The 24,263-nt window shown below is 47.2% G+C and overlaps 2 protein-coding genes across 7 annotated transcripts; one reads left to right on the top strand and one right to left on the bottom strand.

Moving 5' to 3' along the window:
- Window positions 1-556: 556 nt before the first annotated feature.
- On the bottom strand, window positions 557-5,165 carry LOC117428028 (suppressor of IKBKE 1). Of its 5 annotated transcripts, none has more exons than XM_034911239.2 (7): window positions 5,022-5,165; window positions 4,578-4,711; window positions 3,669-3,829; window positions 3,377-3,482; window positions 3,059-3,201; window positions 2,839-2,952; window positions 557-2,131 (listed from the first exon to the last, which is right to left on the bottom strand). In XM_034911239.2, exons 3-7 carry the CDS (start codon window positions 3,825-3,827, stop codon window positions 2,027-2,029), a joined length of 627 nt encoding a protein of 208 aa, XP_034767130.1. In that variant the 5' UTR covers window positions 3,828-3,829; window positions 4,578-4,711; window positions 5,022-5,165; the 3' UTR covers window positions 557-2,026. The 5 variants fall into 5 exon arrangements, with proteins under 5 accessions (XP_034767130.1, XP_034767129.1, XP_034767132.1 ...); XM_034911238.2 differs by adding an exon at window positions 4,360-4,421 and having other exon boundaries at window positions 3,669-3,842; window positions 4,578-5,140; XM_034911241.2 differs by adding an exon at window positions 4,374-4,421 and having other exon boundaries at window positions 4,578-5,138.
- A 3,685-nt stretch (window positions 5,166-8,850) lies between these two features.
- LOC117966013 (bile acid receptor-like) lies at window positions 8,851-24,216 on the top strand. Of its 2 annotated transcripts, XM_059003423.1 has the most exons (12): window positions 8,851-9,507; window positions 15,773-15,997; window positions 16,093-16,213; window positions 17,783-18,163; window positions 18,657-18,797; window positions 19,113-19,255; window positions 19,545-19,643; window positions 20,377-20,464; window positions 20,786-20,914; window positions 21,228-21,329; window positions 21,523-21,639; window positions 22,623-24,216. In XM_059003423.1, the coding sequence occupies exons 2-12, from the start codon at window positions 15,905-15,907 to the stop codon at window positions 22,829-22,831; spliced, it is 1,623 nt and encodes a 540-aa protein (XP_058859406.1). In that variant the 5' UTR covers window positions 8,851-9,507; window positions 15,773-15,904; the 3' UTR covers window positions 22,832-24,216. The 2 variants fall into 2 exon arrangements, with proteins under 2 accessions (XP_058859406.1, XP_058859407.1); XM_059003424.1 differs by lacking the exon at window positions 21,228-21,329 and having other exon boundaries at window positions 16,093-16,276.
- The last annotated feature ends 47 nt before the right edge of the window (window positions 24,217-24,263 follow it).

The raw sequence follows: 24,263 nt of genomic DNA, 5'->3' as shown, positions 1-24,263 counted from the left end.
GTAAGTCAGGCCAGTGCATTCATGTCTGTAAGTCAAGCCAGTGCATTCATGTCTGTAAGTCAGGCCAGTGCATTCATGTCTGTAAGTCAGGCCAGTGCATTCATGTCTGTAAGTCAGGCCAGTGCATTCATGTCTGTAAGTCAGGCCAGTGCATTCATGTCTGTAAGTCAGGCCAGTGCATTCATGTCTGTAAGTCAGGCCAGTGCATTCATGTCTGTAAGTCAGTCCAGTGCATTCATGTCTGTAAGTCAGTCCAGTGCATTCATGTCTGTAAGTATTTTTAATTAGTGACAGATCGATACATGCCTGGCATGGTTTGCCACCTTTCCTTTCTCAAATGTATTTTGTTCAGTAAGTTAGGTATTCTTTGCTGTGTGCACTGGGAGGCTAGGTGACACAGTGGGCAGCCTTTCTGCACTGGAGTCCCAGGTTCAAATCCAGTTCAGTTCACATGTGCAATTAGTTTGTCTCAAGTGAGTATTTGCCCACATCACAAAACAACCTCACCATTTGATGAATTCCGCGATTTCCTACAATCAAAATACACATGCAAATGTTTCAGATCAGTGGTTTTAATTAATTATTTCACAGACTTTAAAAATTAGAGCAAAAAAAAATAAAATAATTCCAAGCAATCATTTTTTTCAAAATATTCACATTTTATTGAGCATTACAAAGACACCCTAACCTGTGGTGTGACCTGAGAAGCTGCTACATTGTATTTACCAGCAACTGTGAAGCACTGATCCGGCTGGGCAGGGAGGGGGCGGGCCTTGCAAAGAGAGAGAGTCCACACACGCCAAGCTGACCTAAAGGGAGCATTTCAAACTGGAGCCTAAATCCAGACTGAAGAGCAAGGCTTTACAACACCAACGAAGTCTCGACTGGGAAACAAAAGATCTGATGGTAACCCGAAGGAGACCAGCCTTTCCAGGACGTTTACTGTCTATCTTCCAATAGCGATGAAAACTGCAAGAACTAGAGCTTGGAATCAGTCTCAGAACCATGTGGAGAAAAATGCTTTGAAAGTCCTGCTGACAGATACAGAATAATCACAAAAAAAAATATGAAAGGAAATCCAAAAAACTCTGTCCAGGTTACACGTTTACATTGGTGGCACAGATTACACACAGCAAATCACAGCGATCAATCCTATAAGAAAGAAAAATAGTGGCATGATGCTGGCGGTGGACAGACTGGTCCATATTAATAAACTAGGAGGACTAGAAAAAGCCATGCCAGCACACTTCTGCTTTACAAACACACATCTGCTGCACACAGCATCTCAGGTCCTCCTCTCGAAGACTTCTTAGATACAAAATAACACCCTCGTTTGAAAAACGTATAAACGACCATAACATTACATTAACACAAGAAGCAAAGCTTCGACCCTCCGCTGCAGTCCTTGAGGAACCTCAATATGATCTGTCAAAACCCCAATAATGTCGTTTCTCAGTCGAAGCGATTACTGAGCAGGCTGCCACGTTTACAACAAAAGGATGAGAAACACATTTCAGCGGCCGGATATTTTCAAGCAGGGACGCACAGCAGTTTGATCCATTCCTGGTTTTACTGAGAGTTTAGTAAGACCCACCTGAGCTTGCTGCCTACACACTGTGGCTGATCAAGATCATAATAAAACCTGGAACGGGTAATACCGCTATGCAACAGGAGTCTTACTGCCATCCCTGAACTGTATGCAAATACAGCACCCTGGCAGGCAAAGCTGATTGAACAGGACCGCAGCAGAGTAAAAGCCAACACTGAATTGAAAAAAAAAAAAAAGAAAAGAACATATTAAAAAGGATGAAATGAGCTTATGTATAAAAATGGTCATGATTTTCCGCATCTTGACATCGATTTCACCTCGTTCATTGTATCAGATGGCTTGAGGAGTCTAACCTCCCAGTCAAGCCCGCTTCCTAAAAGTCTCACTGCTGCTGAGTGTGCACAGAGGGACAGACCGCTCGCAGTGAGGGGTGGTTTTGATCGCAGTGCACTGCCGTCCTTTGGCCACACGGTGGTGCTATTTCATTGTGTTTTCAGACGGCTCTTTCTTCTGCTGTCGTTGCTGCTGCTTCACAGCCCCTTGGCTGATTGACAGGAGTTCACGCAGATCTTTGTTCTCAATCTAAACCATAAAAAAAACAAACAACATTTTATGTATGTATTTATTTAGGATGGCATCTTGAGGTCCAAAACGTGCTAGTTTTTACTTTTAACCTTCAATTAATAGAGATGAAGAAATTCTGACATCACCTCTAGTTTTTTTGTTCATGAGTGCGGACAATTTAAAAAATAAAAAAAGAGATATTCTAGTGAACTGCTGGAGTGCTAACCCATGCTTTCAAACCCACCATTTCCTTCCTTGTATCAGCGTCAGTCACATCACTGCTCCTTCACTGTGCTGCTGCTGTGAATATTTTGCGCTGTCTTGGAAATACATGCATACATATAAAACACAGGCAAGAGCCTTGGGGAGCTGCGTTTTACACCTTCTGTCCAGCACAGGTCAATGGAAAGGACGGTGTGCTTCTATTAAGTGTGGTGTGAGTTTCAAGCCATGCACACTAGCCCTGCCTCCAGTCCTGGGTTTCAGAGCTGCTTTCAATGAAGTCTTATTTAAAATGCTCAGGAGCCTGATGTTAAATGCACTGTTCCTCACTTACAGCTGCACGAACAACTTCTTTTCCTGCAGACAGATAGGACTTGTTCAGGGACTGTTCAAACTCCTGGGAGCTGATCAAAAACTACACCTAGAATAATGTTCGGAACACCAGGACTGGGCGCAGGGCTAGTGTGAGTTTGACGGCCAGTGTGCGGTTCGGCTCTGCTCACCTCAAGCTGTGCCAGCCTCTCCTGGACGCTGCAGAAGTGCTGGTCGTCCACGTGGACCGCTTTCCTCATGACCGCTCCCATCTCACAGATCCGATCAACCTGCACCTGCACCTCCTGCAAACACAGAGAGAGAGAGAGAGAGAGAATTCAATTCAAGCCGAAGCAGTAGTAGTAGATTTTGTGTTCAGTTTGACTGGGTTTCAGAGGGGCTCTACTGGACCTTGGAGTGCTCCTGGTGGAGGCTGAGCACAGGCTTGGTGTCCATCTTCTTCTTGGCGGTCATGAAGAGCAGCATCTGCTTGCGGTACTTCCCCATGATCAGCTCCAGAGCGTACTGGTGCTCCTCCAGGGACAGCCACAGCTCTGCAGGGACACCGCGTTCAGGCAGCAAAGGCAAATTACAACATTTACATCCACCCACAACTTCAAGCAGTCAGCCTATGGCAGGCAGAGCAGCGTTTCGGCTCACGCCTTCGTCATGAATAACGGCGTCGCTGAAACGCTTGTCTGCTTGACTTCAGTCACACTCCACACTCACCCCTGTTCTCCTGCTGCAGCTCCTTGATCTGGGTGTTTTCCTGGGTCAGCAGTATGTGGGGTTTGTATTTCGACAGGTCCTTTAGTTCTGGGCAATCTTCCTTGTTCTGAAACGAAACTAATTCATATTCAAGTGGGCACCGTAGAACAATCTAGCTGGACAGGATACTGCTGTTGCCAAACATTCACTCAACGGAGAGATCAGCAGCTTCAAGTCTTTGAGACATTCACCTCCCACGCCTGCCTCGTTTGGCACCGTCGTAGCCCCTCCCCTTCCCCGGCTGAGCCCCTACCTTGTCTGGCAGGGCTGTGCCCACCTCCCTCATGCCCTCCACGCGCTGGTTCAGGGCTCCAGACTGCTCGACCAGAGACTCTGCTGCCATGTCGTGCTCCTTCAGTCTCTCCAGCAGAGTGCGGGCGTCTCCCAGGATCTTCTGCATCGTACACGCCATCCCTGCATCGAGAGGCTGTCAGGCGTTTATCATCAACCAAGGCTGTATCACCTCACTCAATCAAACCCATACTGTGGAAAACCTGGCACTGCCAGCAAATATCATACATATGGCACAGGCACGCATTGTGTATCTCAATGCCATTTAAATACATTTATTGCAATAAAGCACAGTACAGTTTTTTTTTAAAAAAGAACTAAGCCAACGTGTTGACAATTAGTCTAAAGTGATCTTTAGTCCATATACCATGCAAAATCCACGTTGTTTACATGGCAGTTTGAACACACGGTCTCTGCCATGAAACGTGCGTGCCCTGACTAATGAAACTGATTTACACAAACCCCCAGCAACTGGCAGTTATAAATTACATCTTCAACTAATAGCACCGCGTTAGCAATGCCGCAGATTAAACTTTCAACAGATCTCAATAGCACTGAGTCAGTATAGCGCTGCTGCTGCAGCTCTAAGACTACCGTACCACGTACGGAATATTACGCTACATTAAAGTGCACTAGTATGCATATTCAAATACCTATATAAACACACTTTTCACTCTCTTTGCGTTTCCATCCGTCTGGATAAAACTTCCTGTTGCTATACAAGAGGGGAAAAAATATTCAGTCAGTGTTTTTTTTGACAAGTATTTCTTTCGTTGGCAATATTGTCCAGACGTCGCCGTCCGATCTACACAACGAAACATCTTAAGGAAATGTCGGTCTAGGACGATAACAACAAACAAACACACCGTACCTGCTGCCGAGCCCCTTCAGCGGTCTTTCCGCGTACCTGACCCCGCTCCCCTTCCTCTCCAGCCCGGCCTAGACGCCTCTTCACTTCCGTTCCTTAGACCGGGGCGGCAGGCCGCGTCTGCAGGGTCTTAGCGCCTTTCAGAGGAACGGGAGAGAGTGAGACAAACAAACGACTAAGTTGTACGTCTCTAGTTCTCCTTAAGGACCCGCAGTGTGTTTTGTATCTCATTTGGTAGCATTAGCATTTTCTGCTTTCAAAAATGAGAGTTCATTCAAGAATGAAACTTTAAAAACAAGGCCCTGAGTCCCTAGTACTTCAACTAAAAAAAACACTTTACTTTTTAACTGGTTTAAAAGACTTTCTCCGTAATCGACCCTGAAAGTGACACTTTAGTATGTAGGAAGCAAATGTTGATGTTTCTTCATAGCCGTCAAATTTTCATACCAAAGGTGATCATATGGGCTCCGTGTTCAACAAGACAGTTCAGGCTTTTCAACTCGCAATCCAATGCATTCTGGTGCGTTTTACCTGTCTCAGGTACCATTCTTTCCTTTAAGAGAAGCAGGACCACGCTTACCAGAATGCATTGGGTTGTGAGCTGACAAGCCTGAACAGTCCCAAACTGACCTGTTGAACACAGAGCCGGATAGTCACCTTATTCATAGCAGTAGCATATCCAAGCTTGTGTGGAATTTGGATTAGTAAATCTATACTTAACGAGTCAGCCCAAGTGTGTGTGTGTGTGTGTGTGCGTATCCTTGACCCCAGAGCGTGTTGCCCTTTTAGATGTAAATACCCCTTTCACAGCAGTTGATAAGTACTGGGCTGTGATCTGTCAGTGCGGCTCTGTTATCTGGCCTTGTGGTGTTTGTTCTGGTTCCACGATAAACACTCGCAGCCAGCCTGCCTGATCCTCTGGGCTCCCCGCGAGGCAGCCGGGTGTTTGCAGAGAAGCGGTGCGGTCTCAAGCTGTCGGGGCGCTGTTTGACTGGCCTGGGGGAGCACGCACCTGGGCAGACAGGCAGGCAGGCAGTGCAGCACTAACAGCGTGCTCTCATCCCTCTGGTGTGTGTCTAAGTGGTCAGCTGGATTCGAGGCAGCCACACTTAGAAACGAATCAGAAGTCCAAAAAGCTGATCTGAATGCATCTGTTTATGCAGAGTGGACTGTCATTGTCATTCTGCGTGCAGAGCTACACTCTCAGCGACGTTATAAGTGGAGCTGGCTGCTAATTGGATGTGACTTTTAATTCTGTATGCCAGCAAACACTTAATCTGAGCAAACGCATGGGAATACAGCGATTAACAAGACTGGAGGCATTGCGGCTTGGTGTGTCGGGTGCAAGCGTGAAATGAATTGCTGATCCTGGCCGGGGTTCTACAAGGTTCACCCCCCCCCCCTACTCTCCGGAGGCTTCCCAGGCTGAGCACACACCTCCAGGGCTCACTAACCTGGTAGTGTCATTGTTTATCATATTATAGTCTAACGCAATCCGAAACACAGGGGGCTGGGAGTGCAGGGTAGAAGTTTGGTGCAAAATGAATGAATGTTCGTGAAGGGGAAAACATGAAAAAAGATGCCTGAGAGAGATCCCAGGTTGTCGTATTGCCCTGCAGCCAGCCTCACAATGTAGTAGTTAAAGACGCAGCCTTGCCAAATTGTTGCAATGAGGCCTAATCTTTAGTTCTGAATGGGCCGGATCGAGAGGCTGGTTGCTAGGGTTCAACGAGGTCCATATCCTGCCTAAACAAACCTCCTCAGACAGAAGCCAGGCGGGAGGGAGGCTGTGAGATGGATGGGAAGAAATCACTTGTGTCACAGCAGCCTTAATTGACTCTGATAAAGAGCTGAGTAAGGCTTATAAGCAGTGCACCCCCATCACTGCTCTGTGCAAGGCATCAGCGCTTCACACAGTACACTAAACAGGTCCAGCCTTGCTACTAGCCGGGCCATCCCGCACAGCAAAGCGAGTTTTTGAAAGAAACAGTATTATTTTGCCCTTTCCTTATTAAAAAAAGGCTGCTACAATGTCCTGGGGGCGTCCTTTCATTTGTTACTGTATTTGGTTATTTCGTATTTTGTGATGGTGTTGTATTTTTTCAAGACATGAATTCAGATGACCCTGCCTGTATTTTGTTAAGCTCATTTCTCATGACTGCAGTATTATTGTAATGCTGTGAGCAATGCAGAATAACAGGCTGACCTCGGAGAGCGTAGGAACACCAAGCGTTTCGGAGACCGCTGGAACGGCTTCTGCGCTCCCCACAGTGACAGCTCTGATCCCCGGGCTGAGAAAGTGCGGGGGCCACCCAGCTCGGAATGAGGCTCTTAGCCCGGGGTCGACCCCAAGAGCTGGATTTATGGGACTCGGAGCTGTGAAGGGTACACTAGAAGAGTTCGGAAATTCAAAGTATTGTTTTTTCACGGGGGTTGGTTGTGGGGGGGGGGGGGCTTCTTAATCCTCGTCCATTTGTTTTTGGACACAGGAAGCATCAGCGATACTGACCACCATCAATCAACCGCTAGAAGATTATTTAGTATTTATAAACACAGCATAGTGGGAATGTCTTAATGAGGACTATTTCCTGCCCCCCCCCCCCCCCCATATTCATGGGCTCTCGATTCTTTGGTGTTTAACTCTTTCAGTACCAGAACTGCTGGCTCATATCTCCAGTATCACTTTCTAACAATCTTTAACTGAAGCTTTTTTTTTTTTAAAAGCTACACCAGCATGGTCAGTTGTGACAGTTACATTGATAGAGCACCACGTTACAGCCTATTCATAACAGATCACTTTTTATCAATGTAGCGCCCCCTGCTGGTCTCCAGACAAGATGGGCAACTCAAACCCCCCTTGCATCCCCCCTGGACCACAATGGATGCTCATTAGCGAGTCGGATAACAGTTAATTGCCACGGCCCCCGGAGTAAACAGAGCGGATGAGGGATGAGACACACAGGCGAGGACGGAGTGTGAGAGAGGGAGAAAGGCCAGAGAGAGAGAGGGAGGGAGAGAGAGAGAGAGGGAGGGAGACGGTCCAGCTGGAGTCGACACACACACACACACACACACACACACACACACACACACACACACACACGGCTTCCTGGAAATCAATCCCAGGGGACCCTGCATATACAGGCGTATGAAGCAGACATGCTTTCACTGCTGATGCGATTCCTAGGGGTCTGTGCCCAGCTGCTGACTGGCTCACGTTCCTGTTGCTGCTCCTCAGTCCAGGTTCCATGTTACCTGCCTGTAACACAAGCAATAGAATCGTGTTGTGTTTTGCTGCTATGTTTAACAACACTCTGGCTATAAAACCAGTATGAAACAACGCAGAAGGCTGATTTAAAAGCAAGCAGCTTCAAATGATATTTTTTTAGTGTTTACCTTTACCTTTTTAAGATCCTTGCAAAACCCTCTTAATCTGTCTAATGTTTCTTGTATTTGAATTGTGCATTGCCCTGAGTGTCTTTAAATTAGTAAGGGGAGAGTAAAACAAAAGAAACCTTGATCTAAAGTGACTATTACTAGAGGGCATAGGCTTCTGTAAAGAGACCGGTCTGGCTAACATTACACAGAAGAAAGAACCTTCTCACTATCAAAAAACAGACCGGATTTGAATACAAAGTCATTGAAATAACACAAGGGGCAGTAAAGAACAGGACAATGGCATTGTTGAGGTACTTGCTAACCCTGAACACCCGTTGTCACCCGATGCTTTTAAAACATGCATTTTAAAACGTCGCAGAGTCTCCAGTGTTCTGGAAGTGATGACGGCTGGACTGCAGCCATGGCCTCCGACTGTGGCCTGGTGGTTTTCAACTGACGCATATGAAAAGCAGCTATACATTAGAGGAGGCTTGTTCTCTTCAGAAAAGCCCAGTGCTTTGATACAGAGCCCAGCGCAGCTCAGAGGGCAGCGACTGCACAAAGCTCCAGTTTCGTTTCATTCAGAGAGCTTATTTATATATAAACTGTCCCTTACAGTTTGTTATTTGTTAACAAGTCGTAGTTTTTATTAATAGTTGGTCCATTGGAAAACCCAGGGTGCACTTTCATGTAATATGAAAAAAAATACTTTCTATTCTGATGAACCTCACTCTCGGTGTGAGTCACCCACACAGAGTGACAGGTTGACACAATTGGCCTTGACAAGTTTAGCTTGTATCTCCCTGACTGTCCCGCTCCCTTCTCCCCTCTATTTTCTCTCCACCCTCCTCTCTGCAGTGTTTGATTTATGCTAGCTGGGGGCGGCCCTGCCTCTGACCCTGTGTGTGGGAAGTGAGGGAGAGAGATCGGGCCGCAGCGCAGCTCTGTGGTGTGTCTGGAGCAGCTCCGTGTTTGCAGAGAGACTCTGTGAGATAAATAGGGGGAGAGGGGCCAGAGCAGCCCAACTAGGAGAGAGGGAGCACCAGTCAACACAGCAGCACACACAGGGAGGAGACCCAGAGCGAGGAGACACAGCGAGGAGGCACACAGCGAGGAGACACACAGAGCAAGGAGACCCAGAGCAAGGAGACACACAGCGAGGAGACACACAGCAAGGAGACACACGGAGGAGACACACAGCAAGGAGACACACAGCAAGGAGACACACAGCGAGGAGACCCAGAGCAAGGAAACACAGCAAGGAGACACACAGCGAGGAGACCCAGAGCAAGGAGACACAGCAAGGAGACACACAGGGAGGAGACACACAGCGAGGAGACACACGGATGAGACACACAGCGAGGAGACACACAGCGAGGAGACACAGCGAGGAGACACACAGGGAGGAGACACACAGCGAGGAGACACACGGACGAGACACACAGCGAGGAGACACACAGCGAGGAGACCCAAAGCAAGGAGACACAGAGCAAGGAGACACACAGCAAGGAGACACACAGTGAGGAGACACACAGCGAGGAGACACACAGCACTGGTAAGCATCACTACTTTGTCTAGGGGACCCAGGGAAGAGAAAGAGCTGAGGGGAGGCACGCATTATAACACATTTATGTAAATGATATCAATGAATTTATTTGTTGTTAAACTATAGTTCAAGCAGACAAATACCGGGGGGAGACACCAGCCAGAACGTTTTGCCCCAGTTACCGAATAGTTTTGCTAGTTTTGAAGTAGGGGAGAAGTGTTTATTTGACGCATTTGTGCGATTTTCTTTTCGCGACTGGATCTAAGAAATGTTATGAAATATACCATTTGTAATATACAGTTATGGAATGGAATCGACACAAATTAGGAATAGTTAAAGAAAAGAAAGCTTCACAGCTTTCCTGTTCCAGCACAGAACCGCTCACAGCTTTCCTGTTCCAGAACAGAACCGCTCACAGCTTTCCTGTTCCAGAACAGAACCGCTCACAGCTTTCCTGTTCCAGCACAGAACCGCTCACAGCTTTCCTGTTCCAGCACAGAACCGCTCACAGCTTTCCTGTTCCAGCACAGAACCGCTCACAGCTTTCATGTGCCAGCACAGAACCGGCCCACTTAATATCACAGAAGCATGAAGACGGACCTGTTTAGTGTGCATTGTTGAGACTGCCGTTGATTTGCAGCGTTTGAACAACAGAACGCGTTGTATTTCATGAAAAGCAATGGTATGAATGCACAGTATATAACCAGGGCAGAAATGCTTCACATTACAACACTACAATGTTAGTCAAATATATTAGTCATCGTTTAGAAGTACTGTTTTTAAGTGAGGTCTTCTGTGAGTACGTTTTGGACCTGCTTTATTTAAAGCACCAATGTTCATGTTTGTATTATTAGTTAATATATCGTACCTGTTGTTGTCACTGCAGTAAGGTTACACGAGTCAGGGAGTATTGCACGGTCTGTTCTTATTCATTGACTAACTATGACCACAGAATAAACAGTATTTCTTAATGCTGCGCTGTGCTGCGCTGTGTGTGTGTGTGTGTGTGTAGGGGTCACTGAATAGGAGGTGTACTAAGCTCATTTCTACTTTGCCCTGCATGATCTCAAACCCTAACGCAGCCTTGCTGGTCCTCCAGCCAAGACGGGCAAAACCCTACAAACAAGGTCCGACCCGCGCTGGCATCGCCCCCCCCCCCCCCCCCCCCCCGACACTGGCCATTAGCTGTGAACTCTCTGAGTACCCGTACAGAACACTGCAAGAGAGATTTCCATTACTATCTAAAGAGGAAACAGGAATTTGTGACCCAGTCTGAGAACAGTAGCTGTGTTCTGCCTGGGCTTGAAATCTTTGCCTTGTTCTTGTTAAACTTTAACCTGGGTGCAAATATTGCCTCTACAAACATGACAGGAGGACAAACATTTCAGACAGGAGCGCTTCAAACCCTGAGGGGGGGGGGGGGGGGGGGGCAAGGACGTGATGGGGGGGGCTTCCTGTCCTTTTCAAAATCCAAAAAAGCACACAATCCAGCGATCCAAACAGCTCCAGTCTGACTGTGACAACAGATGACAAATATGTAATTCCCCTCTCTATTCCCCAAACATGAATCAATGACTAATGTAATTGAATGTGTTTTTGGGGTTTTTTTTTTATCATGGTTGTATTTATTGTGAGTGAGTCTCATTGCAATAACTCAGATGTCAGGAGGTCAGATGTTTCTTTGATAAACAGCAAGGGTTATGGGGTTTGGGTTATGAGGTTTGGAGGGTTATGGGGTTTGGAGGGTTATGGAGTTTGGAAGGTTATGGGGTTTGGAGGGTTATGGGGTTTGGAGGGTTATGGGGTTTGGAGGGTTATGGGGTTTGGGTTATGAGGTTTGGAGGGTTATGGGTTTTGGAGGGTTATGGGGTTTGGAGGGTTATGGGGTTTGGGTTATGGGGTTTGGAGGGTTATGGGGTTTGGAGGGTTATGGGGTTTGGAGGGTTATGCAGTTTGGAGGGTTATGGGGTTTGGGTTATGAGGTTTGGAGGGTTATGGGGTTTGGAGGGTTATGGGGTTTGGAGGGTTATGGAGTTTGGAGGGTTATGGGGTTTGGAGGGTTATGGGGTTTGGAGGGTTATGGGGTTTGGAGGGTTATGGGGTTTGGGTTATGAGGTTTGGAGGGTTATGGGTTTTGGAGGGTTATGGGGTTTGGAGGGTTATGGGGTTTGGGTTATGAGGTTTGGAGGGTTATGGGGTTTGGAGGGTTATGGGGTTTGGAGGGTTATGCAGTTTGGAGGGTTATGGGGTTTGGGTTATGAGGTTTGGAGGGTTATGGGGTTTGGAGGGTTATGGGGTTTGGGTTATGAGGTTTGGAGGGTTATGGGGTTTGGGTTATGGGGTTTGGGTTATGGGGTTTGGAGGGTTATGGGGTTTGGGTTATGAGGTTTGGAGGGTTATGAGGTTTGGAGGGTTATGAGGTTTGGGTTATGGGGTTTGGAGGGTTATGGGGTTTGCAGGGTTATGGGGTTTGGGTTATGAGGTTTGGAGGGTTATGGGGTTTGGGTTATGGGGTTTGGAGGGTTATGGGGTTTGGGTTATGGGGTTTGGAGGGTTATGGGGTTTGGAGGGTTATGAGGTTTGGAGGGTTATGGGGTTTGGAGGGTTATGGGGTTTGGAGGGTTATGAGGTTTGGAGGGTTATGGGGTTTGCAGGGTTATGGGGTTTGGAGGGTTATGGGGTTTGGAGGGTTATGAGGTTTGGAGGGTTATGGGGTTTGCAGGGTTATGGGGTTTGGGTTATGAGGTTTGGAGGGTTATGGGGTTTGGAGGGTTATGGGGTTTGGAGGGTTATGGGGTTTGCAGGGTTATGGGGTTTGGAGGGTTATGGGGTTTGGAGGGTTATGGGGTTTGGGTTATGAGGTTTCGAGGGTTATGGGGTTTGGATGGTTATGGGGTTTGGAGGGTTATGGGGTTTGGAGGGTTATGAGGTTTGGAGGGTTATGGGGTTTGCAGGGTTATGGGGTTTGGGTTATGAGGTTTGGAGGGTTATGGGGTTTGGAGGGTTATGGAGTTTGGAGGGTTATGGGGTTTGGAGGGTTATGGGGTTTGGGTTATGAGGTTTGGAGGGTTATGGGGTTTGCAGGGTTATGGGGTTTGGGTTATGAGGTTTGGAGGGTTATGGGGTTTGGAGGGTTATGGGGTTTGGAGGGTTATGGGGTTTTGAGGGTTATGAGGTTTCGAGGGTTATGGGGTTTCGAGGGTTATGGGGTTTGGAGGGTTATGGGGTTTGGAGGGTTATGGGGTTTCGAGGGTTATGGGGTTTGGAGGGTTATGGGGTTTGGAGGGTTATGGGGTTTGGAGGTGTATGGGGTTTGGAGGGTTATGGGGTTTGGGTTATGAGGTTTGGAGGGTTATGGGGTTTGGAGGGTTATGAAGTTTGGAGGGTTATGGGGTTTCGAGGGTTATGAGGTTTGGAGGGTTATGGGGTTTGGAGGGTTATGGGGTTTCGAGGGTTATGGGGTTTGGAGGGTTATGGGGTTTGGAGGGTTATGGGGTTTCGAGGGTTATGAGGTTTGGAGGGTTATGGGGTTTGGAGGGTTATGAGGTTTGGAGGGTTATGGGGTTTGGAGGGTTATGGGGTTTCGAGGGTTATGGGGTTTGGAGGGTTATGGGGTTTGGAGGGTTATGGGGTTTCGAGGGTTATGAGGTTTGGAGGGTTATGGGGTTTCGAGGGTTATGGGGTTTCGAGGGTTATGAGGTTTGGAGGGTTATGGGGTTTGGGTTATGGGGTTTCGAGGGTTATGGGGTTTGCAGGGTTATGGGGTTTGGAGGGTTATGGGGTTTCGAGGGTTATGGGGTTTCGAGGGTTATGGGGTTTGGAGGGTTATGGGGTTTCGAGGGTTATGAGGTTTGGAGGGTTATGGGGTTTGGGTTATGGGGTTTCGAGGGTTATGGGGTTTGCAGGGTTATGGGGTTTGGAGGGTTATGGGGTTTCGAGGGTTATGCGGTTTCGAGGGTTATGAAGTTTTGAGGGTACAGGATTGCTTTTGTGTTCCAAGCTGCCCTCAACAACAATCTCATAGTAAAACATTCAACTAGCTGAGTTATTAAACCCAAAACACAAGGAAACATATCATAGGAAAGCATTGCTTATCATAGGTGACAGCTAGCTTACTAACATGTTAACAAAGGCTGTTAATTAATGGCTAATTATCAACTAACAAAAGACAGCTACAATTATTCAGCAAATACCAGCCCACTGCTTCGAGATTATCATCTCTCAACAGTGATTTCATTTTGTTCAATCATTTTTATTCGTTTCTAAGTAGGTGTATTCACAGGTTTATAAAACTGAATCACGGGTTAATACAACAGATTTTTATTTAATGTAGATAAACTATTAAACTACAACAGGGACCAATCAACTAATTAAATAAAACAACCGAATATTTAGTGAGAACTACACAATAGAACAAATCAAATCAAATCAAAACATTTTAAATAATAGCAATACATATTTCAAGTGAATAATACGATAATACCATCACACGGTTAGCGAATTCAATCAAACAGGAGACTAGAAATACACTCCATCCATAGCTACACAACTCCCAATAGTGGTACATCTAGAAACACTGAAAGACGCTTTGTAAACAGAAAGACAATCTTTTTTAAGTCTTTCTCAATGGAAAGGTGCTGTGCTCAGTAACACGGAGAATATAATATTATTGAACATGTCAAGATCCTATTTGTAATAATACAGGTTACAATGAAAAATGCCATTTGAAATACACTACACAATTCGCGATGACGGGTCTGTTGCACAGGATTGAAACGAATGGAGATTCTAGTAAGGGCGGGAGAGGCTGCATTGGAATGTGGAAAAGACTGCTTATCATTTCAATGTCCCAATCCAGAACTGCACTGCATATTATAATCAAATAAGAAGCCAGAAGGACTCAGGAAGACTAATCGGATTAAGACGCTTGTGTACAGATTGTGTAAACAGTTTTTAAAGCTGACCTAATAACCACGATTAAAACGGTGTTTTGTTTGTGTAACCCGGTGTGGTCTTGTGTAATTCAACGCTCTCGTGTTTTACATACATCCTGCAAAAAGAGCCACACAGTAAATCCATTAAATACAGAATTCATGCAATGACGTGTCCGTGCAAATGCATTTACTAAGTAACTGATATGTAAATACACAGGAATGTCACGTTAGCGTCTAGGGGCTGGAAACAGCTGACGGGTCTAATAGGACACCAGCTGACTAATACCTGAGCACAGGAAGTGAATTTAGAGTGTGGTGGAAGTATATATATATATGTCTAAGTATATATGAAAGACGACATGCTTTCTCTGTCGTTTTTTTCAGGCAGCTCCAGCAGTATTTATCGGTGTATTTATTTTCACAGGAAATAGACCCTTGAGATTAAAATGAACCTCATCTCCGCGTCACTTCTGATGAGACATCAGCCTATTGGAACCTCCAAATGCTGGGTGTCCTAAAATACTGAAGCGACGTTCGGCTAACTGTAGCCAGCGAACTCAGAGGTCCCAAGTCTCATCCGCTGGAATGCTAGTCCAGGCTGTTTAGTTAATTACCAACTTTTGTCTTTTTTGACATCACCTAAACGGTGATCTTACATAGAAGTTTTACTTTGCGGGCTGTGCGGCGGCTCTGCCGGTTCTGATCTCAATGTGTGGGTCAATTGAGTGGTCTGGAACTGTGAACTGCGTTCTAATGGAACTGCGAACTGCGTTCTAATGGAACTGCGAACTCCGTTCTAAAGGAACTGTGAACTGCGTTCTAATGGAACTGCGAACTGCGTTCTAATGGAACTGCGAACTCTGTTCTAATGGAACTGTGCATTCCTTTAGTGCAGCGTGGTCACTGATGAACCCCATTCTAACAGCAGAGCAGTTGTTGTAACAGGCTGGGACTTTGCCCTGCTGGGATGGGGACACGATAAGAACAGCGTGCTCTCCTGGGTCCTGGCCACTGCACACAAACAGGGGGCTTCTTTCAAGCAGTGCGGAAACCCCGCTGTCTGAAGCCTGCCTGTCTCCCATCACGCACCGCCCCACACTCCTGCTTCGTATAGTGAAAGGACCTCGGGCAGAATAGATCGATGTGCAGGAATTCAAATCACTTTACTAAGAATCATGCTGGCCAGATATTTCAGGAGATGGCCCGGGACATTCAGAGTCAATGAGGCTCTCTTGAAACAGTCACTCTCCAGCCCTCTGTTTACAATCCGCAGAACTAAGCCGTCACTAGGCTGTATTAAAACTCATTTATTTATGTTTTCCCACGTTATCCTTCAACAGGCAGACAGTTCTTTCACATGAACAAAACGCACTGAGCAGGTCTCCTCCCACAGTCACTCTCTCCCTCCTGCAGCACCTCGGACAGGCTTCCGAGCGCGGGACTGGCTGCAAAGGGAAGCAGCTGGGTGGTTAATGACAGGAAAGAAGGTGTTGAAGAAGGAAGTGCAAGACTGCCTGAAAGCAAGGCTCCTAAACAGAGATTTCTTTAACCTACTGCAGTACAATGTATGTTCATAATATGTGTTTCTTTTAAAACTGCCCCCCCCACTCCAGGAGTGTGAAACCGACTAATCCCACTGTGTTCCAATTGGCTCTTCCAGATTCAGAAACAGAAGGCTGCGCGAATGAGAGAGTGGGAGGAGTCAGAACTCAGCATGGCTGCCAACAGTTACATTGCAGTGCCTGATGGGTACTGTGTGTCGGAGCCACTGCAGTATTATGGTGAGCAAAAACAAAAAGGGGATGCGTCACTTGAGTTCCTACCCTTAAAGGAATGCAATGCTGGTAAGCCATCATCTTTCGTACAGTGTTGTAGGGGGGGACAGGTTAATGGTTACACCCTGGTTTACCAGATATACTTTGTAAGGGCTTGGCAGCTCAGTGGAGAGGGTTGGACCTGATCCAGGAACCTCAAAGATGAACGTCTTCCCATTGAGCTGTAGCTTCAGATCTTCAGCTGCTAGGAGATCCAGAGGGAATAATGAGAGGTCTATTGCCGAAAACTCTGATATTTCCCACCAGGTTTAACACAAATGTATTCTTTTGAGAAAGAATAGGGTTAAAAGCACTGGTCAGCGCTGTGTTCTACACAGTGAATAAAGCACAACCCGTCCTCATGAAGCTGGGTCCTGCCTGGTGCTATCTATGGTCCCTGTTTTATCGCAGCTTCCTCTGCCTCTTTTCATCAGCTAGTCGGTAGCATTTCTGGCAGCTCCTCTCCGCGCTTGTGATGCGTACATCTCTGCCTGTGTGTAGTGTTTACACAGTGCTGTCTCCGTTTACAAACACTGATACTGGAGAGCGCTTGTGGAGGGAGAGTCCGGGACGCTGATGACCTCCCTCACTCCCACACACCCAGAACTAACCATTTTCACATACAGTTGTGTATAAGATGCGTAAGCACACATGCATTCACCATGTATCTACCATGTAAATACACAGTGAGGAGAGACACTTCATGTAAAGGGTTCCCCTTACTAATATCAAGGTAGGTTTGATGTAGACAGCATTGCATAAGTCTACAGCAGACATCTACAACAGCCTCTCCCACACTCAGATGAAAGCATCTTCTAAACTCTGTACTGCTGCTCAGTCTTACTCCCATTGGTAGATGCATTCACTGAGCTACAGCACAGCCCCTGAGCTGCCATGAAGTCACTGCAATGCATAATTACTTCATTACTCAATCCTGCAGGGGTCCTGCTCTTGGGTCCTCGATTCCCCCCCCCCCCCCCCCCCGAGGGGTGTCCAAGCTGAATGCCGGAAACACGTGCAGACGATTCATGCTCCTCTGGGATCATCTCCTGTATCAATGACGTCACTGGACCCGGTCCCCTGACAAAGTGACTAAAACCATTGCTGTTAATCCAATTAGCTTGACCGCTGTCCAAAAAGCCCGGAACGAATTCCTGCTTTCTGGTCAATGAAAGTGGAATCGGAATAAGTCAGCTGCATCCTGTTTTTGATGTGTTGTTTTTTTCACATCTCGACCAGTTCAAAGTTTCTTCATTTTTTTTTAGGTTTTCTATTGCGTCTCTGTGGGCTCGTGTATCATTTTTTTAAAAGTACAATCAATTCCGAATTCTCCTGTTTCTACTACGTGCGCCAGTCGCATACACTCCAGCTGACCCCAGCTGCATCTACAGGAAATCAGAAACCCATTGAGCAATTTTAAACTCTCAATCACATACACGCACTGGTGAACTACATAAGTTACTTAAAGGCACAGTAACCGATTAGGAAAGGATCATTGCAGAGTTATGGATCAGGTCGTGTTTTATGTCTTTACAGATGTCCTATCAGACCACCTGAGCTACCCTCTACAGGAGGCAGATCACCAGCTCTCCCCATTCAGCCAGTATTCCGGGATGCAGTTCTCGCCCATGCTGCAGGGGGCGCCCTCCTCTCAGTCCTGCTATGCCCCCTACCCATATTGCTTGCAGTACCCCGAGGGGCAGTACCAGCTGGGGGGGTGTGAGCTGGGCAAACCCTCCTACACGCTGCCCTCTGAGCTGGACCCCAGCGGGGTGCCCGTCCTCCCTGGCATGGCTGGCATCCCAGCTCTGAAGCGCCCTCGCCTGGGACTCCGAGGGCAGGAGGAGCTGTGTGTGGTGTGCGGGGACAAGGCCTCTGGGTATCACTACAATGCACTCACCTGCGAGGGCTGTAAAGGTACGGAGAGGCAGGAGGGTACTGAGTCTGGCTTGTTATCGCTAAGCCAGCGTGAAAAGCTGCTTAACCCATTATTATTTACAAGCAAAACTATAAAACGCTCGCTAGGACTTTGGAGGTATTCGGAGATTAGAAGTGTTCGTTGTTCATTTTAGTGGCTTTGTCGTTTTAGCATTTCTAAGAAAATTGATTAAAATGTGTGGTGTTGCCCTCGCTTCATAGACTCAAGCGAGTGCAGCAATCAGATTTCTGGAAGGCGCGATCTGCAAATTCATTATTAGCTCAGATGAAAATACCATTTGTGACGTACTGTACGTGTTTGTATTTTATACGAGAAAAAAATGTGAAAGCCGACGAAATGCTGGTGTACACATGATTCTGTTAATTCAAAGCACCTTGCATGCTTTAGTGGGTCTTGCATTGCGCTTGCTGGACTCAGCAGCACTGAGATGGCAGGCGCCGGGCGTTACAGTGACGCTGTCCATGTCTGCAGGGTTCTTCCGACGCAGCATCACGAAGAAGGCGGTGTACCAGTGCAAGAGCGGCGGGCACTGCGAGATGGACATGTACATGCGCAGGAAGTGCCAGGAGTGCCGTCTGAACAAGTGCAGGGCAGTGGGCATGCTGGCAGAGTGTGAGTGGGATTCTTCAGGATGCTTGATGCACTCCTGGGGAAAATGAGTTATTAGGAACCGGATGGGCATTGATGGGGCGAGTGGGTCGTTACTTTGTAAAAACATGGCAAAGCGAAGTACAATATAGGATTCTAAAGCACATGCATTGTTGAGGTGCGATGACTGTGATAAAGCATCAGATTAAATCACGGTCAACCACATAATGGTTGATGGATACAGCCCAGTGTCGCTCTTCACAGTGAGGCTGGCCGCTCTGCTCCTAGCACCAGCCTCACTGCCTCACCCTGCTCCCTGCCTCTCCCTGCCTCTCCCAGGTCTACTGACGGAGGTTCAGTGCAAGTCCAAGCGACTCCGCAAGAACGCCAAGCAGGGCCTGGACTTCCTGTGCAGCATCAAGCTGGAGGACGAGGGGACAGAGAGCAAGCAGGTCTCCTCCACAGCCCGACAGCCTGCCCAGGTAGTCCTCTCACATGTCCTCTTCTTAACGTCTCACCAGCGGCTGTCACAAATCAAATGCCCGCTTTTACACAGAGAGGCAGCTGACGGTGTTTTTTTTCAGCAGCCTGCTTCAGAAAACGTTGATGACGGTAAGTACAGCACTTGCATTAAAAAAATAAAATAAAACTTTTTTAGAAATCGTGAGCACAATTGAATCTGCAAGGTGCTCGTGTGAGCGGTCAGGATTTGAGGTGTTGAAAATGGAGGGTGTATGTTTGACCGATTGTTTTTTGGTGTCTGTGTTTTAGGAGCGCGTGGAGCTGACCTCTCAGGAGCAGCAGCTGTTGGATTATATTGTGGAGGCTCATCGCAGGTACCGAGCGCCACAGGAGGCCCCCCGAAAAAGTGTAGGGCACCCCTTCCTCTGTTTCCACTGCTAGCCCCCGTCCCCTCTCCTTCTCGCTCCCTTCACCCATTCAAATTCCTTTTCCTACTGAGCAATTTGTGGGGGTCCTAGAATGTGTGCTGCCCTCCTTTAAATGCTAGAGAATGGATCTTTCTAGAGCAAGGCTATACATGATATGCAATGCGTGCAGTGCACTAGTATTGAGGGTAGTATACTGTCACATCAAAGGATAGTAATGCACATATAGTGACATGGAAACCCAAGGCGGCTGTGTCATGTTATAGACTGCGTGTTATAGTACGCTCTGAACAAACTGCAGCAGCCATATCCACTCATTCAGGGACTGGGGTTTCAATACACTGAATCCCAGTACAGGGACCTGACCCTGACTCAACGGTGCTCCCTTTTTCTGTTTCCTCTTCTCTTGCGTTCTCTTCTCACGGACACAGCTGCACAGCCACTCCAACTTGGCAGGCGAGTTACTGAATGAGTTTCAGGCAGAACTGGGAACCTTTGCATGAGAAATCACAGCCAGACTAACAGTGATGAAGTTTCCCAGAACATCGTCTCCGAATGGCTCTGCTGGTAAACAGCAGGGAACGTGCAGCCACACAGCTGGAGGTCACTGGGGCATTATGAAACTCTTCAGGTCGCCGGGCTCTCATCTCAATGCATTCAGCTGCCTTTGATCTTTTACGCTGTGTTGGTGACTGTGTATCTCCCTGTTTCTCCAGCAGCGAGGCGAGGTGGCTGGCCCTGGCCTGGGAGCCCTGAGGCTGTCCGGCACAGCAGCACTGCATGAGTTCACTAAGAGCCTGCCTGGTAAGCTGGTCACCCTTCCCCTTGGAACAGACTCTTCCCTGGACCGGACTGCATTCAAGCAGCTGACACAACCATGCATCTAACACAACCATGCATCTAACACAAACATGCAGCTAACACAGATCTCAGCTGATGTAGAGCTCTGCAGGTCTCACATGTCACTTGAAAAAAGACGCTCACATTTATGGCTATTCCCTTTTTTAATGCTGTTTATTTTGAAGCAGGTTAGCTTCAGTGCCGTGCACTAGACTTAAATATAGACTGTCTGCTGTTCTGTGTCTGCAGAATGCACCATGGGATCTCTCTCTCTCTCTCTCTCAGGGTTCCTGCAGCTGCACCACGATGATCAGGCTGCGCTGCTGAGAGGCTCCATGGTTGAAGCCATGTTCCTGCACTCAGCCCAGCTGTACAACGAGAGCACTGGAGAAGGGCTGCAGCGGGCGGGACCAGGTAGGACGCAATTAACATCTGTGCTATGAGGGATCCCATCTGATTTCTAGTGTTGAGGTGTCAGATCCATTGAGCCCTAGATCCTGCCTTTAGCACCTAAAGGGTCACCCATGTGAGGCACAGCTGGACGCCTCCGCTCTGTGCAGACAGACAACTCAAGTGTGTCTGCATCGACCTGGTCAAGCAATCCCTGGTGTGACGATTGACACCCGGAGTGTGGTTCCATCCGCCCGTCATCTTTCTGTGATCTTTAATCCGAGCCCCGAGCGGCTTCTTCAGTAAACGGGGTCCGTCTTCGTGATCTGTGTTTCAGATTCTGTCGGGCTGCCGTGGTTTGCTGGGTATGGGACGAGCCTTGATGGGAAGCCAGTTTACTCACCAAACCCTGAGCAAGACGCCTCAACACATCCTCCCGGTACATCATGTAGATATATAGACGGGCTTCAACAGCACCCTGTTCATAAAGATTATTTAATAAAAAAACACATTCTTTGAATAGCCAGGCTCAGCTCTGTTTTGACTGATTATAGTTATGGTCTCGCCCTAGCGTGTGAGCAAGTGTGCTTGGAGGTGGGATAGCTGACCCAGGCTGTGTTTCCCTCCTGCAGCTGCTGCTGGAGACGATGTGGTCAGGCCGGTGTATAACTTCTACAGGAGCCTGCGTGACCTGAACGTGACGGAGCAGGAGTACGCGCTCCTCGCTGCCATGGCGCTGCTCTTCTCTGGTGAGTCAAACCCATGCGTGCCTCAGAACCACAGGGGCTCCCACTGCAGAGCCCGCATTTCACAGGGTTACACCAGCAGACCCTGCAGGCAGTCATTGTGCAACCCGCAACATGAAACTGAAGTGTGAGATCACAGTGATGTCAAAACACAGAGGTCTGTCACTATCAGCATGTGATTGCACGTGCGCTGCATTCATTGAGGGGTTCTTAATTCAACTTGCAAATGATATCATTTTTAAATGAACCAGAGTTCTTTTGATTATGGATTTGAAATGTCGTTTTAATAACTCAGATGACTCGGCTTGTGAGGAAACATTTTTATCACTCCTTCTACCAACTAGTTTTAATATTATTATTATTATTATTATTATTATTTATTTCTTAGCAGACACCCTTATCCAGGGCGACTTACAATTATTACAAGATATCACATTATTTTTACATACAATTACCCATTTATACAGTTGGGTTTTTAATGGAGCAATCTAGGTAAAGTACCTTGCTCAAGGGTACAACAGCAGTGTCCCCCATTGGGGATTGAACCCACAACCCTCCGGTCAAGAGTCCAGAGCCCTAAACACTACTCCACACTGCTTAATAGCATCCTCTATTAATTCTTGTTGTACCACAATTACACTGAATATGCCTGGATGCAGTCAGCCTGGAGCTTGATCTATAATAGAAATCACAGACCGCAGGTCAGAAATGCCTCCCAGATTGGAAATGTCTGTATCTAGGATGAAAGGGGCCCGATTCTAGAAACTACTTCCTGCAAATAGTCAATAGCATATATATTTGTTTCACCATACCACAAATAAACAAGATTCAATGTGTTTATTTCTTCAGTGTAAAAGGCTTTTTTTTTTCTTGTGATGATGATGCAGTAAGAAGCTCTGAGAATGCTGATTACTGTACCTCAGCATTGCTGCACTGCAGTCAGTGTTATCTCTTAACACCCTTGCACCTTCTCTAACCCCTCTCAGACCGCCCGTTGCTGAAGAGCCGGGAGCAGGTGGAGAGACTGCAGGAGCCGCTGCTGGAGCTCCTGTACAAGTTCTCCAAGCTCCGACACCCCGAGGATCCCCAGCACTTCGCCCGTCTGCTGGGCCGGCTCACGCAGCTCCGCACGCTCGGCCACAACCACAGCGGCGTGCTGAGCCCGCTGCTCTGTGAGACCTGGGAGCGGCAGTGACGGGGGTAGGACCCCCCTCACCCTCACACAGGACATGGTTTGAAACGGACCCAGTGTGGCTGGTTGGAAAGCGGTCTCTCCAGTTCAGGTTTTGACGGAGGAAGAAGCACCCACATGAAAATGGCCACGTCTACCAATTGTTTCATTTTCGAACAGTCTGAATATGCCTGGATACGAGTTAGTCTGGGGCTAGGCGATAGCAATCCCAAACCGCCAGTGTACAGAAACGCCATGCCTTTACAAGATCGTGAAAGGCTCCCACATTGGTGATGTGAAGTCACCATTACTACCTAGCAGAAATGGATCTCTCCAAATGGGTCTCCTGAAATGTGTTCGGGGAACCTTACCAACATCACTACAACCCAGAACTGCTTACAAATAATAAAAAACAAAAACCCAAAGCAAGCAGAAACAGTTGCCAGACCAAAACCCAGAACCGTGTCCATATCAGGGATATGTATTTCTGCCCTTGTTATAGATTTGAATATTGACTGCAATGCCGACTGGTCCAGCCCCAGATTGCAATTGGAGGGAGACGGTTTAAGAAGGGATACTGGATGAAATGGAGAACCAGGCCTACAGCTTAGAGGAACACATTCAACCTTTTGAATTCGCATCATATTTATTTTTCCCAATTGATGTGTTCAGGGATTGAAATAAGACTCCTGTTGCATAGCAGTTTTCCCAGTTCCAGGTTTTAAAATGAGCTTGATTAGCCACAGCTAACAAATTAAACTCATAGTGAAACCCGGACTGGATCACACTGCTATGCAAGGGGAGTCTCAGGTTCCTGTGGTAAAGAGGAGGGCAGCCATTACCATGTCCCCCTGCGACAGCCCGCCCCCTAGTGGATGAAAGAAATGCAACATGTGTTCTATATTTCTGACACGTATTCCTATTCACAAAGCACAGCTCCAGCCAACAGATCATCAAGCCCAATGCGATTAAACTTGATCAGTGTTTCTGAACTGGGACCAAAAGCCTTTCTCATTCCACGCCAATCATGTGATCATGTGACCTCTACCAGCCCCGCCCACTCTACATTAGATAGTGCGCAGCAACGCCAATGACATTGAAAACGACCTTTTATTTCATGATACTATAGAGAAGTGTTTTTAAAATAACCTATAAAAATGACCCAGTTCTGTTTGAGCAAGTACGGGGATTATATTTTGTATAGCGTTCCTTTTGTATAAATGAAAACAAAGTGCCTACAGTGTGTTTGTATTATTGTTAGGGTTAACATGAGACATGCTTCACATGTACTTGTGTAAAATAACAGGGCGCTCCGTTATTATCGTTGTACTGCTCAATAAACATGTCGTCTGAGTTCTGTTTTTTTTTTTTCGTCTGATTTTTTACACGCAATAAATATGGATGGATTTCTGAAATACGCCTCTTGTGCAGTATTGTGTTTGTCCAACAGTGTAAT

This window comes from Acipenser ruthenus, chromosome 29 (genome assembly GCF_902713425.1).
Source record: "Acipenser ruthenus chromosome 29, fAciRut3.2 maternal haplotype, whole genome shotgun sequence".
NCBI classification, from domain to species: domain Eukaryota; kingdom Metazoa; phylum Chordata; class Actinopteri; order Acipenseriformes; family Acipenseridae; genus Acipenser; species Acipenser ruthenus.
Note: the sequence above shows the minus strand (reverse complement) of the source record. Positions and strands in the feature narration are given on the sequence as shown.

What these genes read in the sequence shown, in the direction of transcription:
- LOC117428028 (XM_034911239.2), bottom strand. Translation starts at nt 3,827, where the DNA reads ATGGCGTGTACGATGCAGAAGATCCTGGGAGACGCCCGCACTCTGCTG. An exon ending in GCTGCAGCAGGAGAACAGGG is followed by an intron (nt 3,202 to 3,376) that starts GTGAGTGTGGAG and finishes GTGTCCCTGCAG; the next exon opens with AGCTGTGGCTGTCCCTGGAG. An exon ending in TCCACCAGGAGCACTCCAAG is followed by an intron (nt 2,953 to 3,058) that starts GTCCAGTAGAGC and finishes CTGTGTTTGCAG; the next exon opens with GAGGTGCAGGTGCAGGTTGA.
- LOC117966013 (XM_059003423.1), top strand. Translation starts at nt 15,905, where the DNA reads ATGACAGGAAAGAAGGTGTTGAAGAAGGAAGTGCAAGACTGCCTGAAA. An exon ending in GGAGCCACTGCAGTATTATG is followed by an intron (nt 16,214 to 17,782) that starts GTGAGCAAAAAC and finishes ATGTCTTTACAG; the next exon opens with ATGTCCTATCAGACCACCTG. An exon ending in CATGGCGCTGCTCTTCTCTG is followed by an intron (nt 21,640 to 22,622) that starts GTGAGTCAAACC and finishes AACCCCTCTCAG; the next exon opens with ACCGCCCGTTGCTGAAGAGC.